Raw genomic sequence first — 18,845 nt, 5'->3', positions numbered from 1 at the left:
AGCGTGAGCTCCGGCACTCTGTCCACGTCCACCTCCGTCTCCTCGCAGATCTCCAGCACCACCTTTGAAAGCGTGAGAAGGAGCTGGCCACCAAGGTGAGAAAAACGTGGGCTTAGTGGGCGTTCTTGTTGCTGCCTTCTTCCTTCTCTGCTCGGAGCTGATCGGTCTTGTTCCTGTTGTGTTGTAGTGCCTGCGCCTTCTGACACACACCTTCAATACTGAATACAAGCAGCTGGTGAACAGCATCAGTGACTGCAAGGTGAGAAATAATACAAAGAAATAAAAAAATAGCCTTTCTGTGTCACATCAGGGAGTTCCTATATTGACGTCTACCTCATCCTGCTGTTGTTTCACTTCAGCTTTCTCTCATCTCACCGATCGGACGTGATCCATCCGTGACGAGCTTCAGCAGTGCCACCCTCACCCCTTCCTCTACCTGCTCCTCTCTGTCGGACTCCCGCTGTGGCTCCATGGGCCAGAAGTAAACATATTTTTAGGAACATTGACCTCGATCTGCAAACGGTTATTGACAGGTTATCTATTTGATTCTAACTTGGTGTGATTTGTGTTAAAGGACCCCTGAGAACAGCTCACGTGCCTCCAGTCCCTCCTGCTCAGACTGTGAAAACTTCCCGATGGTTCCCACTCTGGAGACCTCCTACCTTGCGCGGGCTGCAAAAGAACGAGTTCCTGAACTTGGTGCCTGATATTGAAGAAATGCGACCAGGGTGAGTAATGCCATATTAACCCAAATACTGTCACTATGACATGTGTCTCACAGACCAAATGTAAGTCGACACTCATGTTCTCTAGTTCAAGCAGAAGTGATGTGGATCGATTCAAATTCCTGAGCCTGGATGATTTCAGCTGGAAACAAACCAACTCTGCTTCTTCCTCAGATAATTCAATTCAATTCAATTCAATTTTATTTATATAGCGCCAAATCACAACAAAAGTCACCTCAAGGCGCTTCATAGATACAGAGAAAAACCCAACAATCATATGACCCCTTATGAGCAAGCACTTTGGCGACAGTGGGAAGTAAAAACTCCCTTTTAACAGGAAGAAACCTCCAGCAGAACCAGGCTCAGGGAGGGGCGGGACCATCTTCTGTGACCGGTTGGGGTGAGAGAAGGAAGACAGGATAAAAGACCTGCTGTGGAAGAGAGACAGAGGTTAATAACAGATATGATTCAATGCAGAGACGTCTATTAACTCATACTGAGTGAGAAAGGAGACTGGAAAGGAAAAACTCAATGCATCATGGGAATCCCCGGCAACTATGCAAGTTGTAAACAGTTGTAGGATTAAAGATTATTGAATGTACAGAATGATTATTTACACAGAGCTATACAGTAGTGCAGTTAAGATAAGTGAGGGTGTAGATAGTTTCTACAGAGGCTATATAAAGTGCTAGTGGTTGTGAGTGGTGGTTCAGTCCATGTTATTATTGTGTTTGAGGGTACAGTTGTCCATTGTGGGGGTGTGTATGTTCAGTGCATGAGTTTAACGTGGGTCAGATGTCAGGAGGCAGAGTTCAGGAGTCTGACAGCTGTGGGGAAGTAGCTGTTCCGGTACCTGGTGGTCTTAGTCCGGAGGCTCCTGTGGCGCCTCCCAGAGGGCAGGAGGGTGAAGAGTCCATGTGATGGGTGACTGGGGTCTTTGATGATTTTCCCAGCCCTTTTCAGACACCGCTTCCTGTAGATGTCCTTTATGGCAGGAAGTGGTGCTCCGGCGATGCGCTGGGCAGTTTTCACGACCCTCTGCAACGCCTTCCAGTCCGAGGCAGAGCAGTTCCCGTACCAGACTGTTATACAGTTGGTCAGGATGCTCTCGATGGTGCAGCGATAGAAGTTCACCAGGATGTCTGAGGACAGGTGGTTCTTCCTCAGAGTCCTCAAGAAGAAGAGGCGCTGGTGAGCCTTCTTGACCAGCTTGGAGCAGTTGGTCGTCCAGGTGAGATCCTCGGAGATGTGGACTCCCAGGAACTTGAAGCTGCTCACACGCTCCACAGCCGTCCCCTTAATGTGGATGGGTGGATGTGGGTCAGCATTCCTCCTGTAGTCCACGATGAGCTCCTTGGTCTTCTCGGTGTTAAGCAGCAGGTTGTTTGTGTCGCACCACTCAGCCAGACGATCCACCTCCTCCCTGTAGGCGGCCTCATCGTTGTCACTGATGAGGCCAATCACCGTGGTGTCATCTGCAAACTTAATGATGGTGTTGGAACCATCAGCAGGTCTGCAGTCGTGGGTGAAGAGGGAGTAGAGGAAAGGGCTCATCACACAACCTTGTGGTACACCGGTGTTCATTGTGATGGTAGATGAGCAGCGGTTATCCAGCCGGACATGTTGGGGGCGGTTGGTCAGGAAGTCCAGTAACCATTTGCAGATGAGGGAACTGATGCCCAGGTCTGTCAGTTTCCTGATGAGTTGTGAGGGGTGGATTGTATTGAATGCTGAACTGAAGTCTATAAACAGCATTCTGGCGTAGGTGTTGTTGTTGTCCAGGTGTGAGAGGACAGAGTGCAGTGCGATGGAGACTGCATCCTCTGTGCTCCTGTTCTGGCGGTATGCAAATTGGTGGGGGTCCAGGGTGGGGGGGAGACAGGATTTGAAGTGTGCTAGGACCAGCTGCTCTAAGCACTTAGCTATTTACAGTTCATAACAAGAGACAAGGCACCATTTCTCTCCTTTGTGTTCCAGTCATCACAGCAGATTAAACTTTTAAAATATTTGCAAATAGTATAAAGAAATATATAAAGAAGTAAAACAGTAATTTATTAATACTTAGAAATACTAAAACTTACATTTGTCAGCAAAAACTGCTGCCATCTGAACCGAAACGTTACAAACCAGCTTACCCACAATCTGTGTATTTTTCTATGCTGGCTACTTAAATTGGCATCCAACAAGCTATTTGCTTTAATCTTTTATTAGACAAAGGCTGACTGGTTAGTTCAAGCTTCAACTGCATCCAAAGGACTGAAAATGTTTTAACACAGTGACTGAACTTGATTGAAGTCTCCGTAGTTTGTTGAATCTGTTTCGAGTGACTTATTTTCACAATTCCAGGAATTTTTAAAAGGCACCAAAAAGCATTACAACGCTGAGCTCGAGTCTGTGGACTTCAAAGGAAATGCAGAGGAGGCCAGGGTCCACATCAACAGCTGGGTGGAGAAGCAGACACAAGGTAAGCATAATGTAACTTTAAATGATCTCCACTGTAAATCCTTGGGGATCAGTTGTGTTGTGTTCAGTTGAGACATTATTACCGGATTGTCCACCGTCCACATTATTTTCTGTTTCCAGTTCTTCCAGTCTAATTTCTATTCAGTATTAAGCAGCACTATCTCTGGGTTTTACTGTTTGGTTTCATGCTATTAATAAAACCATCACAGCAGTATGTTGCTGTAAATAGCAGGCCAATTCTTCTATTCTTATTATATTATGTGATGGGTACTTCTACTTTGATCACTTGTGTCTTTAACATATTTTTATTTTTCAGGCCCATTTAGGATTGGCTGCTATTGATTCTATATCTTTATATTATCTTAAGTGCAGCAGGAAATTCATTCATTGTTTTTATAAAAGCGCGATACAAATACAGGCCATTTATAAATCTACCATCTATAATAATAGGATACAAGGACTTTCTATGAGGGTTATAGGACTGTGGTGCCACCTGCTGGAAATGAGACAATCTTAATCCCATTATTTTTGTAGGAGCCATTTTTGGGTTGATACCTCATGTTGCCGCTAGAGGTAACCTTTTTAAGTTTCTTTTTTTTAAACTTTATTTAATAAACAATGAGTATACAACATACGAACAGATGAAGTATACAAAACAACAGAACATGAACACAAAAAGCCAAGAGTAAAAGAAAAAGGTAACAATTATAAGAATACACATACATGTATTGTTTTGAGAGCCTTTGTGTTGGTGGAGTCTGATATTGATTGTATGTACATTTCCACATCCTTAAAATAATGACAGAAATATGGTGTTTTGTTAGTAAACTTACATTTATGGATAAAAAATGTAGCTAAAAGTATGAACAAATTCATCATAAAAAACATTTCTCATACTTCTTGGGGAACTTAAACAAACAGAATAAAACATTTTCCCATCGTAAAGAAAACTCCCTTAAAATATGGACAATAACAAACCTGCTAAATTCCTTCCAGAATCTCTGTGTAAAAGAACAGTACCAAAAAAGATGCGTCACAGTTTCTGGATGATCCCCACAGAAAGTACAATTAGTATTTATGTCCCTTTTAAATTTGACCATGTAGTGACTGGCTGGATAACATTTATGTAGAATTTTAAATGAGACTTCTTTCACCTTATTTACAATCAAATATTTATGGGGGACCATCCAGACTGTCTTCCACTTGATATCTGGAACATATCGGTTCCAATAAGATGTTATATATGGGAGAGAGACGATATCTTCTTGGAATAAACTACGTATTCTCTTATTGCTGTTACCAAGTTCCTGTGAAAAGCAGATTTTTCCTATTGGTGACTCAGCTGGATCGGGGAGAGTGACTGAGGCAGATATTGAGCTGTCAGTGTTTTTATATAACATTAAAGTCCCTGAGGGTGTGGCACCAAGCACCACTGAGGATTCCACCTTTTTAAGTTCCTGTATGGTAGGTTTATGTAAGGTATTTAAGGTGGACGCACGTAATCAGCGTCAGGTGTGTTGTTAATCATAAGAAGGCAAAACGTTTGTGACCGCTGCGCTTTTATCTTAAAATGTTTGGAACAAAGACCAAAAAGGACAAGATAAGTACTGCTGGAGTTATTGGACTGTTTAATTAATTCATGCATACCAGAAGCATCGCGTCACCCCCGCTAACAACCACCTCAGTGGCTTCAAGCCTACGCTTGAATTTTTGTTTTTTGTTCCCTGTTATACTGATCATAAAGCTTTTTCACCTTTTTTTAAAATAAAAACCATCTTGCTGTTGCCCTGTTTTCTGATTTTATAGCTGAAGATGTTGTACAGTAACTAGTGCATCTTTGGTAATAGTTAATAGTTTTCATAAATTCTTTTTACCAGATAAAATCAAGGACTTGCTAAGCCAGGATGCAGTGGGTAGCCTGACGAAGCTGGTTCTCGTGAATGCCATTTACTTCAAGGGCAGCTGGAACACGCAGTTTAAGGAGGAGAAGACTGCTGATGTGCAGTTTCGACTGAACAAGGTAACAGTGCAGAAAGGCAGCATAGGATGGTGCAGTTATACTTTGATCTGTCATACTACAAACGAGCTGTGGACTTTGCTGAATGAGAACATAAAGCCTGGAGCTCTGAGGGGATAAAATCGTGCTTTTAGGACGATCACTTTCCAACTTTATGCAGTTATGCAATGCAGTTTATTATTCATGTAATATCCAATAAGTTCTCAAATAAATCTCAAACAACAGCACAACACAAACTTCGGCTAACAAGAACAAATTGTGTTGTGACGTGTGCTCTACATCCAAATCCACTCAATGGCTGGAATAAAACCATGACAGAACTTTTTGAGATCATTTTGAGACTAAACACAAAAAACATTTCTCTTGTCTCCCCTATTTTTCAGAACGACACTAAGCCGGTGAAGATGATGCAGCAGAAAAGTAAATTTCCTTTTGCGACCATTCCTGAGGCCAACTGCAAGGTAACATCCATCACTTTCAGCTTATTACAGGATTTCACCAGCATGATCTAAAACTTGTCTTTTACAAATATCAGCCTAAATTTCTAGATTAGGAAGTCAGATCATCTTTGATGGAGTAATAAATAAAAACAATGTTTCTGGACAGATTCTTGAGATGCCGTATAAAGGAAATGACCTCAGCATGCTCATATTCCTGCCTAATGACATAGAAGATGATACCACAGGCTTGGAAAAGGTAAGATGCACTTACCAGTACTTTAATGTCCAGTTTCAATCAGACAAGCTAGTGACACTGTATCCACACAGCTGGAGAAGGAGCTGACCTATCAGAACTTTGTGGACTGGACTCGCCCAGACATGATGAGCCCCAACGAGGTTGATGTCAAGCTCCCTCGATTTAAGATGGAGGAGAAGTATGACTTGGAGAAAATCCTGACCAACATGGGAATGGAGAACGCTTTTGACATCTACAAGAGAGACTTCTCTGGTGAGAAATATTGCACCAATGAGACACACTGAATCAATTATACAGTTATATTGAGAGCACAAAAACTGCAAAACATCATCTGGTAAAGAATAAAACACAACTGATTTCTGGGCTCTTCATCTACTAGGAATGTCTCCAGCAAATGACCTGATAGTGTCCAAAGTTGTCCACAAGGCTTTCGTGGATGTAAATGAAGAAGGAACTGAGGCTGCTGCTGCCACTGGGGTTGACATGGAAGTCCGATCTATAACGATTCCCGCTGAGTTTGTTGCCGACCATCACTTCATCTTCTTCATCCGACATAAACCCACCAAGAGCATTCTCTTTGTGGGCCGGTACTGCTCACCCGAGTAAACACGAGCTGACATTGACATGAATTAAACATAAAACATTATATACAGTATAAGATTTTGTAAGGTAAACCTAGTTCATACAAATGAAGTAAAGAAAAGTTATTAAAACAAAACGTGCCTTGCTGTTTATTCTTTCAGTGTCCCACAGTAGCACATTTCCTGCTAGGAAAATGTCAGAAGTCACATCATTTCTGTAAATTGGGAAGTAACTGTAATACATCAAGTCACCTCTGTCTCTTGTTACCAGGACTTTTTAAAATGAATGGTACAACATGGAAAGAGGCCCTACACAAGAGTTTAGCTTTGAGCTCAATATGCGATGATCCTTTCAGCCATGACATCTCTGACATGGGAAACCAGGGAATTTGATTAGAAAATGGTGAAGGATTTTCTTTTCAGTTAGAAACTGGATTTGTGTAACATGGTGGTGAAAAGCCCCCAAAGAAAGCAGCATATGATCAGTCGCTATATTGCATTTAATACAAACGTCCTTCGTGTATCCTTTGAATACAGAACAGATCATTTCTGATATCTATGAGTAAACCCAACGAGCACGTGTCCCAAAAGACCCCACAGTGTTTTTATCTGGCTTTTCCCTGACAGTTAGTGGACACTGACAGATGTGTGCTGAATATGAAAGGAAACAAAAGAACTAAAGAAGGTTTGCAGTGTTAAAAACAAGAACTACATGAAGGTTGTTTCATCCTGCTGTAACTTATGACAGAAGCATCTTTTGTTTGTTTTTTCATTTATTTACACAAAGACAGATGTTGAAATAACAGGAGTAACAGTTTAATTCAATTGAAATCAGTCCAATCGTCTATAATGAAATTATTGTTGGACATACATAGTTTTCTTTGGTCGACCAGGCTGGATGCTCTTTGGCATGATTCTGTCTTTCTGTTTCAGCCTGCTTGAAATATCTGGCTTTCTGGTCGTTTGAAAGCGACTTCCACTGTGGACAGAAGATCATAAGAACACACTGTGAGCACTGCTACTACACATAACTACAGGACAGCTGGGACACATGCAAAAACATGAGCAGACAACATTAACAGATGCATAAATGTATGCAGAGTTACACACTTACTCTCTGTCCCACCACTGCATTTACGGCTGCATTTCCAGGGATGTTGAGTTCAGCAATGACCTTTGGCCTCTGCTCTTTGAGATAGAGCATGAAGGCATTTGGAGGCTTCTTGACGTATGGCCCATCTTCATCCTGCTGGGCTGGGCACTTTCTTTTTCTTCAGGAATAAAACACAGAGTAAGAGCACATGTTAGCACTGTGTACAACTGTGAGGGAAGCAGTTCAAAAACACGAGACAAGCTGTAAAACTGAATGAAATCAGGCACCATTAATGGATCATTACAATAATTCCTGCAGACATCTGCAAACAAATGACAGATACTTGCAGATCAGTGAACCAAAGCAGCAGAGCAAACTTAGTTTGGAGTGGAGGTGTTAGGTGGAGGAGCAGGAGTGACATAATCATACATCTGTACACCGTTCCTACACAGATGAAGGGAGACAGATATGAGATAACAGGAAGAAGTTATGAATATAGAGATGTTCAGCAGCTGTGTTCACTCCAGTGTTTGTGTGTTTTACGTACAGTACTCCAACAGGACGCAGGTTCTGGAGCACACAAAACACACAACAGGTGACGAGACAAGCTGCAATACTATCATCTATCCACTAGGTGGAAGAATTGATCAGTAGAAAGAGGAGATGTGCTCAAAACGACATTCATACATAGATTTATTCTTCTTAGTTAGTCTTAAGAATTAGGATTCACTGACAGTGAAGAAGTTTCAGACGTGCACTCGCGTTTCCCCTTTTGCCTTTTCCTGCTCCAGCCGAGTCCTCCGCCTGCTCGACATCTCTCCTATTACCTTTTATTACGCTTGCACTCATGCCTTTGCCTTTCACCACTTCAAAACTGCGCCTTCTTCAATATTACCTTCATATGCTCTCTTTGCTTTTCGCCTTCCTCACTACACTAAGTACCATTTTTTAACGCTGTGTACTCACTCTTGCTAAGTACATGTGAACAGATCTTGAAGAAAAAAAACAAAACAAAACATACTTTTCTTTTCTCTTCTGATACTATTGAATGATCCTAACAGAAAAAAACAGAGTTAACACTGACTTAATAAAAAAGTGTTATATTTTATCTCAGATAAACTAGTCAGTGTTTATTAGTGTTTGCTCAACTAGAAGTCTTCATAGTAGCATCCACACATCAAGTCTTTAAACAAATAATGAAAGGATAATGAAAGAAAGTTTAATGTGAAATTACTGAATTATATGAAATGCCAGAGTGTTTTTCTTTAAACTACTTGGGACACTGCCTTTTAGTGATGTCACTAAAAGGCAAGGTTCTAATGTTGTGTTGCCATAGACTCCGGAGTTTACTTTTAAAGCTCACTTACAGAACTGACTTATACAGCTTAGTTAGAAAAGTCAAGCATCCAGACATTTGAAGGACTATTCACTCATTAAGGTGACATTTTCTATTTTAAAAATTAAGATGAAAAAGGAAACAAGAAAAGTTACGACTGAGGCAGATAAGAAAGATCCAGGAGATCAAAGTAAGTAAAAAATAAAATCCCCTAAATAACAGAATGTACATTTCTAACAATGTTGAGGCTCTGTGTATAAAATGATTCATTTTTAGAGGATTTAAATCCTGGTTTTGATTGAAACTAACCTGAGTGCAACATGTCTAATCAAAGAAAGGTTACTGGGGCACTTTGTCTTTTGGTAAAATAATGTGACAAGTTTATTCTTGGACTGAGCAGTGAAAACAGAGCAACAAGTGTCATCAGTATCTAGACTTAGTAGACCTAGTATGGTCCACTCGTGTTGGTGTGTTTTTTATCAAAAGGATAAACTTGTTATTATATTGTAAGCAATACTAATTTAAAATTCAATGACATCAAAATCCTTCTAGTCCTGATGTCGAGCGCTCTTTTTCACTAATGTGTTGTTGTTGTTTATAGATTGTAAGAGCAGGATGGCTAAAAGAAAGGCCAGTCCTGAAAAAACGACCCCCATAAAAAGAAGGAGGGTCACTGAGCAGGCTGGTCCTTCCACCAGCTCAGATGCTCATGTGGTCGGGGGAGTCAAGCGAAAGGTCCAACAAGATGAAGCGGGGACAACCAATACAGCAAAAAAGCGTAAACTTCTTGAGCATGTGAGCGGTGACAAGGGGCAGGCATCTTCCTGGTTGGACACTGGTAAAGGTAGGCTAATTAGTTGAGTGAGGGGTAGATTAAGTGTACATCTGGTTGCTAGTTTGAAGATATTAGTGTTTGGGAGATATTTGTGTCTATTATCTAATAAGCTGATGTGCTTTTGGTGTTTTCCACATCTGCAGACTGCAGCATAGAGATTTCAGAGAGCTGCAGTAAAAACAAAAAGGCTGGCAAAAGGAAAGCTGCGGGAGACACCAGGGACCCACCTAAGAAAAAGAACGTGGACCAGGACAAAACCAAAACCGTTGCCAAAAAGTCAGTGGCTGAACAGAAACGTAAGTAGCAAGCAGCTTAGCTTTTATATTCAGGTGAAGAGCAAAATGAACATTTAGGGTACAGCAGAGAGTAATTTGTGTGACAGCTGTAGTAAAACCCAATTTGTGTTTGTCTGTTTAGGTGACTTCCAAGCAAGATACGTGGAGGAGCACCGGCTTGGAGAAGGAGGCTGTGGAGCAGTGTTTGCTGGCTACCGCATAAAGGATCATTTACCAGTAAGTGTTCAGATGGTGGTAGTAAGACAGGCAGTAATGCAGATAAGGGATAATATCGTAAGCTGAGATGTATGCTGTTTTACACCTTTAATGATGTCATACTGAGGAAATGCTCATCAATGCCCTGTGTCTTTTAGGTGGCCATCAAACACATCCCAAAGGGGAAAGTGTACTGCAAAGTGAAGGTAAATGTGCAAGACTTGAATTGTTTTTACATTAGTGGATTGCATGCAGCGTTCACCTGTGGAACGTCTGTGCCTCATCATCCACTTTGTTGAAATATTTCAGGATGATAACGGGAAGAATGTGTCAGTGGAAGTTGCCATCATGCTGAAGCTTGCAGCTGAAGCAGATGGATCAGTGGAAACATCAGCCCCAGTGTCTCTGTTGGAGTGGTTTGACTTTGGCAGAGAGCTGATCCTGGTGATGGAGAGACCTGTCCCCGCTGTGGACCTGGATAAATACATAGAAGAAAATGGAGGATTTTTGCCAGAGGACAAGGCCAAGGCAAGTTGACTTGCCTTAGAAGAGTCTTAGACTGTACATCATTCAATCAAAGCACAGAGTATTAGAGAAACATTAACCCATTGATTGATTATTGTCTTTTTCATCGTTTCCAGGTAGGGCTGGGCTATATCATACCATTCACGGTAATACCGGTGTAATTTTGGGCAACGATAGGAAAATGAAATATCGCGCTAGAATAGGTAAAACGCGCATGCGCAGTGCCTATGTTTACATACGCAGATGGCGGTGACGCAGAAAGAGAAGAGCAAAAGTGGATCGTTGAATGAAACGGATGAACCAGAACTGGTTTGTAAAAATGCTGCAACTTTAGTGGTGTGGAACTGGTTTAGCTTTCGTCCGTCAGATACACAACAAAGCACGATTTTTGGTAGCGCATGCTAGCGGGCCGCCGTTATTACCGTGTTGTTTGGAAAATACGGCACACTTAAAATCAATCCTTTGATTTTTCTGAAACTCGACAGTGCCCCTTATAATCCCGTGTGCCTTATGTATGAATTCTGGTTGTGTTTACTGACCTCAAAACGATTTTATGTACACGGCGACTTTGCTAAGCTACAAAGCCGCACCGCTCGATGGATTGTCGGAGCATTACGGCTATCGTAGGCAGGCGCCTCGCGGAGTGATACGTACTGCACCTCAACGTGATATTACCGTATTGTGTGTGTATAACCTCTTTTTAAGCTTTGTGGATATTTTACATGGTTATGCTGAGGATATGTCGGCCAATTTCCACTGGAAATGCCTTTTGGTTAAACTGTCAGCGAGGAATTTGCATTTGCACTGTTACATTTTTATATAACTTTAATGCACATAAAAAAACAGCTGCTTGTTTAAGTGAAAATACATTTATGGGGTTTTTTGCACTAATAAAGTTGTGGCGTTGTAAAGTATTTTGTCTAGTGTCAGTTATATCGTCAGTTATATCGTTATCGCAACTTTTCAAATGTATATCGTGATAAATATTTTTGGTCATATCGCCCTGCTCTATTTCCAGGTCATTCTGAAGCAGCTGGTTGATGCTGCGAAGCACCTGGAGGATAAACACATCTTTCACCGGGACATCAAGAGTGAGAACATTCTAATTGAGACCGGCTCAGATGTACCGCGTGTTCGTATCATCGACTTTGGACTGAGCTGCTTTGTTAAGGAGCAGTCGCAGTACCGCGTCTTCTATGGTAACATATTCTGCTCTTGCTCTTCACAGATGTCACAATTTTCGCCTTTTGTTTTAGAAGAAATTGCAATTGTGTCTGTTTATTAGGTACAGAAATTTACTCCCCTCCCGAGTGGTACGGGCGCAGTTGCTACAGGTGTGGACCCACCACGGTATGGCAAATGGGAGTGGTTCTGTACGAAGCGCTTCATGCCGGGGACTTTAACACCACGAGCTTCCTCAAAAAGCGCCTGAAATTCAAAAGACATCTGTCCAAAAGTAAGAAAACGTCACACTTCAAGACTGACTGATGGCTTGGACCACTGGAACTATCATCTTCATGTTTTTTCTCTTTCCTTTCTTTCCAGACTGCCGGGATTTCTTGGACGCGTGTTTAACCAAAGTCCCGGAGACGCGGCCGACGCTGGAGGAGCTACAGCATCACACTTGGCTGAGATAAGCCTATCACACACACACACAAACACACACAATTCAGACGTTATCATTTATGTGTGATGTATGAATTACCTTTCTTTTTTTCAGGAAATAATTTTTTTTAATTGGCCCACTTTAAATTTCAGTGTTTTGGAATTCCTGTAACCCCCCCCCCAGCCATCCCAGGAAAGGGGATCTCTCTTTGAATGGGCTTTCCCGAGGTTTCTTCCCGTCAGTCTGGCCCCCCCAGGGGAGTTTTTCCTCGTCTTCATAGAGAGCTTGGGCTGGCTCAGGAGCTCCATCAAAACTGTCTTTATTTAATTACTCTAATGTAATCATATACTTTAAAGTAATCAAATAAAAGACAGTAAAAATCTGAAGACTTGAAGTAAACTTCCATTAAAATAAAACTTGTTTAATTCATCTTTGCTGAGGATACTGTGTTATTACTATTTCAAGGATTATGTCAGAACACCGGATACTGGTACCCATCCCTACCCATCACTAGGGAACAGAACAAACCAGACATCAATTACAACAAAAATGACACTGACCCAGCCAGCATGACTCGTCTGCCTTAAGAAATGTTTAGCAATATTACAAATTGGGTGATATGCCTTAAAGTAGCTTCTCATGTGTTCAGCATTGTCAAAGGCTACATTTTAATTAAAACCACAATCTAGTAATGTTCTGTCTTTAACCTTCCTAATTTGTTTTTTGTCCTAACCTAATACTAAATTGCCAGTGAAAACAAAAGTTACATAAATAAAGAGTAAAGAAAATTACGGTCTTTTTTTATTGTAACAGTTTACCAGTGTACAGTTTGGTTTGTGACATATCTATCTAATAGACTCCAATTTGTGCATGTAAATGGAGAGTCCTCTTCACACACTGAGGTTAATTATGGAGTTCCACAGGGTTCAGTGCTAGGACCAATTCTGTTTACATTATACATGTTTCCCCTAGGCAGCATCATTAGAAGACATAGCATAAATTTTCACTGCTATGCAGATGACACCCAGCTCTATCTGTCCATGAAGCCAGATAACACACACCAATGAGTTACACTGCAGGAATGTCTTAAAGACTTAAAGACCTGGATGGCCGCTAACTTTCTGCTTCTTAATTCAGATCAAACTGAGGTTATTGTACTCGTCCCTGAAAAGTTTAGAAATATGGTATCTAACCAGATTCTTACTCTGGATGGCATTACCTTGGCTTCCAGTAACGCTGTGAGGAACCTTGGAGTCATTTTTGACCAGGACATGTCCTTCAACGCACATATTAAACAAATATGTAAGACTGCGTTCTTCCATTTGCGCAACATCTCTAAAATTAGAAATATCCTGTCTCAGAGTGACGCTGAAAAACTAGTTCATGCATTTATTGTGTGAATGTGTGTGTGAATGGGTGGATGACTGGATATGTAAAGCGCTTTGGGGTCCTTAGGGACTAGTAAAGCGCTATATAAATACAGGGCATTTACCATTTATTACTTCCAGGCTGGACGACTGTAATTCATTATTATCAGGATGTCCAAAAAACTCACTGAAAAGCCTTCAGCTAATCCAAAATGCTGCAGCAAGAGTCCTGACAGGGACTAGAAAGAGAGAGCAGATTTCTCCTGTTAAATCCAGAATTGAATTCAAAATCCTGCTCCTCACATACAAGGTCTTAAATAATCAGGCCCCATCTTATCTTAATGACCTTGTAGTACCATATCACCCTATTAGAGCACTTCGCTCTCGCTCTGCAGGCCTACTTGTTGTTCCTAGAGTATTTAAAAGTAGAATGGGAGGGAGAGCCTTCAGTTTTCAGGCCCCTCTTCTGTGGAACCAGCTTCCAGTTTGGATTCAGGAGACAGACACTATCTCTACTTTTAAGATTAGGCTTAAAACTTTCCTTTTTGCTAAAGCATATAGTTAGGGCTGGACCAGGTGATGCTGCAATAGACGTAGGCTGCCGGGGATTCCCATGATGCATTGAGTTTTTCCTTTCCAGTCACCTTTCTCACTCACTATGTATTAATAGACCTCTCTGCATTGAATCATATCTGTTATTAACCTCTGTCTCTCTTCCACAGCATGTCTTTATCCCATCTTCCTTCTCTCACCCCAACCGGTCGCAGAAGATGGTCCCGCCCCTCCCTGAGCCTGGTTCTGCTGGAGGTTTCTTCCTGTTAAAAGGGAGTTTTTCCTTCCCACTGTCGCCAAAGTGCTTGCTCATAGGGGGTCATATGATTGTTGGGTTTTTCTCTGTATCTTATGAAGCGCCTTGAGGCGACTTTTGTTGTGATTTGGCGCTATATAAATAAAATTGAATTGAATTATCTGAGGAAGAAGCAGAGTTGGTTTGTTTCCAGCTGAAATCATCCAGGCTCAGGAATTTGAATCGATCCACATCATTTCCGCTTGAACTAGAGAACATGAGTGTCGACTTACATTTGGTCTGTGAGACACATGTCATAGTGACAGTATTTGGGTTAATATGGCATTACTCACCCTGGTCGCATTTCTTCAATATCAGGCACCAAGTTCAGGAACTCGTTCTTTGCAGCCCGCGCAAGGTAGGAGGTCTCCAGAGTGGGAACCATCGGGAAGTTTTCACAGTCTGAGCAGGAGGGACTGGAGGCACGTGAGCTGTTCTCAGGGGTCCTTTAACACAAATCACACCAAGTTAGAATCAAATGGATAACCTGTCAATAACCGTTTGCAGATCGAGGTCAATGTTCCTAAAAATATGTTTACTTCTGGCCCATGGAGCCACAGCGCGAGTCCGAGAGAGAGGGGCAGGTAGAGGAAGGGGTGAGGGTGGCACTGCTGAAGCTCGTCACGGATGGATCACGTCCGATCGGTGAGATGAGAGAAAGCTGAAGTGAAACAACAGCAGGATGAGGTAGACGTCAATATAGGAACTCCCTGATGTGACACAGAAAGGCTATTTTTTTATTTCTTTGTATTATTTCTCACCTTGCAGTCACTGATGCTGTTCACCAGCTGCTTGTATTCAGTATTGAAGGTGTGTGTCAGAAGGCGCAGGCACTACAACACAACAGGAACAAGACCGAGCAGAGAAGGAAGAAGGCAGCAACAAGAACGCCCACTAAGCCCACGTTTTTCTCACCTTGGTGGCCAGCTCCTTCTCACGCTTTCAAAGGTGGTGCTGGAGATCTGCGAGGAGGCGGAGGTGGACGTGGACAGAGTGCTGGAGCTCACGCTGGGGGACAGAGACTCACTCAGGGACTTGGTGGTGGGAGCTGTTCCCACGGGAGCCGCCACTCCCAGAAGGTGACGGGTCTTTTCCACCTGGAAGAAAGATGGGGGCTAATGTGAGGTAGGGAGAAGAGGGGACGTTAGTCATGTAAAGGCCATAGGTGAGGGTAGGGACGTAGATCGACCGGTAAATTGAGAGCTTCGCTTTTACACTCAGCTCCCTCTTCACCACGACGGACCGGTGCAGCGTCCGCATTACTGCAGCTGCAGCCCCAATCCGTCTGTCGATCTCCGGCTCCCTTCTCCCATCACTCGCGAACAAGACCCCGAGATACTTGAACTCCTCCACTTGGGGCAGGAACTCATCCCCGACTCATCCTATATTTCCGTTTTTATATTTCTAATGTTTGCCTTGTTTTCTTCACTGTCTGGTCTGCCTCTGTCTTGCCTGTATGGATGCATTTACACCGAAATGTCCCCAACAAAGGATGTTTTAATTCACCACTATTCCAGTGAAACACGAGTCTCCCATCTTCCTGCTACCAGTCTGGAGTTTTTGTTCACCAAAGCACGCACCAACTTCATACTGACGGACAGATCACTGCCCTTTTGCCGCCTTGTCTGACCGTGTTTTGTGGCTGTGGTTCACTTCACCTCACTCTTCCCCATTCTTGTCATTAAATCAGGCTGTTCTGCAACCATGGCAGCCATTCACTCTATGGCTTTATTCATGGTGTATTTTACCCCTTCACTAAAGGCCGTTCTCGTTTCCAACATTATATTTGCAGTGTTCGTCTATCTATCTATCCGGTTGTTCAGTGATGACGCGACGAATCCTACTTCCGGGTCTAAAGTAGTCTGCGTTTAATATGGCTTTTGTGTTGTTAACATGTTTAATGTTATGTATTTTCTTCTATTTGATCTCAAAAAGCTCCTAAAACAGTCAGTGATCCCTGTTGACCTCCCTCGGCTTTTATTACCGCTAATCATTTATTTAAGCTCAGTTTTTAAAACCTTACGATGTAACTACAGCCCAGCCCATGCAGCAGTATATGAATGACTAACCTCGTATTGTGGATGGATTATCTCAGTTGTTCTCCTGGCTGAAGTTTGGTCCTTTTACAGCATCCTGCCATGCGATTACATTTGTTTCTGACCACCGAGAACACTCACGTTAACTTTTATCGAGTGGAAAAAAAAAGTTAGCTTGTTTATATTATGCTAACATAGCTATGTCGCTAGCGGTCACGTAGCACATCATTATATACCAGCTAGCCCAACTTCAGTAACCCTACAAACGTCACTGCTGTTTAGTTTTCTGTCTTCATTTATGCTGGAAGTGATAACAGAGCTGTATGTTTTAATTTGTTTCCAAAACCCCGCAGTCAGGACATGCTATATTGTATTTAGATAGAAGCTAGCGAGCTAACTCCCTGCTAACTTCTAACTCCATTAAATGTCATAAATTCCGTTTTCATGGATGCCTGGATGTTAAACTCAATTGTTACACCTGGTAGAGCAGAACGCTGATCATTTTATTAAAGATGAAAGACTTTAGACAGTTTTTCAACTCTCAGTAATGCCACAGTGATCGTTTGATATATGGACCTGCAGCGGAGTTTAGACCCAGACACGGCTAGTGACGTCAGACTGAACAACCGGATATCTGCGGAGTATTTTTTTTAACGAGTATCCTATTTTCTAAAGCACAGCATGTAAAGGGTAGCTCGGTTAGCAGGATGCTAGCATGTAGCGCTTAGTGAGACACGCCTCAGACGAGTTGAGCAAAGACCCCGTCTGTGTACTTTATACGTGAGCAACGGATTTAAATAAAATTAAGGTTTCAAAAGACAAACTTGAAGATAAAAAAATATATATATATACTCACCGGAGAGCCGCCAGGGTTTGCCGCTGCCATCTTGGCGCTCCTAAATTCAAAACTGCCTCTGCAGTCAGGCAGGGGAGGCGTGGAAATTGTCTTTGAGTTAGTCAAACGTTTTCCTTAGTTCGAGTAGATGATAAAAAAAATAATAATAATAAATGGGATTTTAAGTAGGACTAGGCGTTCTGTAATGATCTCTATTTAGGAGAAAAACTTAATCACTCACCTTTAAACAGCTCTCTTTTAGGAGACACGCTGCTGGCTAACGGTGTCATGTGATCAAACAGCGTAATTTAATTGGCTGAGAGCCACTCGACTCGATCTGGTGCTGATTGCTCTGGCTTGGGTCATTAAAGTTCATCACTTTTGCAGTTGAATTTTTGCAGGTGAATTTTTTTCAGGTGAATTTTTTTCAGGTGAATTTTTGCAGGTGAATATTTTTGCAGGGAAATTTGGAGGATAAAAATTCAGTGTCATAAATTCAATGTCTAAAAATACTTGAATTCTGATGATACTATATTTCTTCCATAGATATCCGTGCTCTCTGTTTATTAATAAAAGCCAAACTTCATTAATGGTAAGTGACAGAGATCTGATGAGTTCTTGCTGGTTTGTATCCACAGGAGGATACAAGCAGCTGCTTCTGTTTGCAGTCACCGTGCACCAGTGTTGTGTTTAATTGTGTCAGTGTTCATTTTTAAACACGTTTTTTAAATCAAATGTTTATGTATACATCAAGATTAATGTTCCAAACAAATGACACTGTACAGCAAATGCATACATAGACATGTGCAGCAAAAGGAATCCGAGAAGATGTTTAACTTCTAAATGTTTAAATTGTTTGTTTTATATCCAAAGTCTGTCAGTTTGTCATTCCCTGTTATTGCTGCTGACTAATCACTCAAAGTGACACAACATGACCGTGGGTCTGATTTTTCTGGTAAACTTGTTTAGCAGCCCACTGGAGACGGATACCCTGTTCTTTGAACTTTAATACTGGACAGAAAATCGTCTCCTTCCAGAAACAAAGGGTAGCATTAGAACTTGTGTGAACAGCAAAACAATGTAGAAGATTTCCTTTTGTGTCTGTGTTGTGTCTAGGGCTGCCACGATTTGTCGACTAGTCACGATTACGTCGACTATCAAAATCGTCGACGACTGATTTAATAGTCGACGCGTCGTTTGAAGCTTTGTAAGATCCCAAAAGACGCAGGAATAAGTAGCAGGATTTAAGAGTGTAATAACGGACTGAAACAGAAGATGGCAGCACTGCATGTACAAGGATGCCAGCTGCCGTTAAACCCCGAAGAAGAAGAAGAAGAAGCAGCAGCAGCTGTGTCCCAGAATTCATAGCGCGGCCCATCTCAGTTTCCAACA

The 18,845-nt window shown here is 41.9% G+C and overlaps 3 protein-coding genes across 4 annotated transcripts; 2 read left to right on the top strand and 1 right to left on the bottom strand.

Annotated features, from left to right (window-relative positions):
* Nucleotides 1-713: 713 nt before the first annotated feature.
* Nucleotides 714-6,619, top strand: LOC146566524 (leukocyte elastase inhibitor-like; the record flags this gene model as incomplete). The annotated part of the gene is made up of 7 exons (XM_085286076.1): nucleotides 714-728; nucleotides 3,072-3,189; nucleotides 5,066-5,208; nucleotides 5,589-5,666; nucleotides 5,812-5,901; nucleotides 5,973-6,153; nucleotides 6,281-6,619. Coding segments are annotated over 7 exons (852 nt in total), but the record flags the coding sequence as incomplete, so codon positions are not given.
* Nucleotides 2,208-17,582, bottom strand: LOC146566522 (transcription factor 7-like 1-B). 2 transcript variants are annotated; one of them, XM_085286083.1, is made up of 4 exons: nucleotides 17,475-17,582; nucleotides 15,498-15,679; nucleotides 7,597-7,753; nucleotides 2,208-7,461 (listed from the first exon to the last, which is right to left on the bottom strand). In XM_085286083.1, the coding sequence occupies exons 1-4, from the start codon at nucleotides 17,502-17,504 to the stop codon at nucleotides 7,327-7,329; spliced, it is 504 nt and encodes a 167-aa protein (XP_085142209.1). In that variant the 5' UTR covers nucleotides 17,505-17,582; the 3' UTR covers nucleotides 2,208-7,326. The 2 variants fall into 2 exon arrangements, 1 of the variants encoding a protein (XP_085142209.1); XR_014893785.1 differs by lacking the exons at nucleotides 2,208-7,461; nucleotides 15,498-15,679; nucleotides 17,475-17,582 and adding an exon at nucleotides 10,500-10,637 and having other exon boundaries at nucleotides 7,619-7,753.
* Nucleotides 8,909-12,754, top strand: LOC146566523 (uncharacterized). The gene is made up of 5 exons (XM_085286063.1): nucleotides 8,909-9,101; nucleotides 9,513-9,755; nucleotides 9,890-10,042; nucleotides 10,164-10,258; nucleotides 10,396-12,754. The coding sequence occupies exons 1-5, from the start codon at nucleotides 9,041-9,043 to the stop codon at nucleotides 10,534-10,536; spliced, it is 693 nt and encodes a 230-aa protein (XP_085142189.1). The 5' UTR covers nucleotides 8,909-9,040; the 3' UTR covers nucleotides 10,537-12,754.
* Nucleotides 17,583-18,845: the final 1,263 nt, after the last annotated feature.

This window comes from Mchenga conophoros, linkage group LG9, assembly GCF_057382185.1.
Source record: "Mchenga conophoros isolate Kocher_MC1m ecotype Shallow Benthic linkage group LG9, M_conophoros_male_GT1.1, whole genome shotgun sequence".
Taxonomy (NCBI): domain Eukaryota; kingdom Metazoa; phylum Chordata; class Actinopteri; order Cichliformes; family Cichlidae; genus Mchenga; species Mchenga conophoros.
Note: the sequence above shows the minus strand (reverse complement) of the source record. Positions and strands in the feature narration are given on the sequence as shown.

Coding starts and splice junctions, on each gene's coding strand:
- LOC146566523 (XM_085286063.1), top strand. CDS start 9,041: ATGAAAAAGGAAACAAGAAAAGTTACGACTGAGGCAGATAAGAAAGAT. Junction 9,102..9,512: donor GAAAGATCCAGGAGATCAAA/GTAAGTAAAAAA, acceptor TGTTGTTTATAG/ATTGTAAGAGCAGGATGGCT. Junction 10,259..10,395: donor GCATAAAGGATCATTTACCA/GTAAGTGTTCAG, acceptor TGTGTCTTTTAG/GTGGCCATCAAACACATCCC.
- LOC146566522 (XM_085286083.1), bottom strand. CDS start 17,504: ATGGCAGCGGCAAACCCTGGCGGCTCTCCG. Junction 15,680..17,474: donor CAAACCCTGGCGGCTCTCCG/GTGAGTATATAT, acceptor TCTTTCTTCCAG/GTGGAAAAGACCCGTCACCT. Junction 7,754..15,497: donor AGAAGGAGCTGGCCACCAAG/GTGAGAAAAACG, acceptor TTATTCCTGAAG/AAAAAGAAAGTGCCCAGCCC.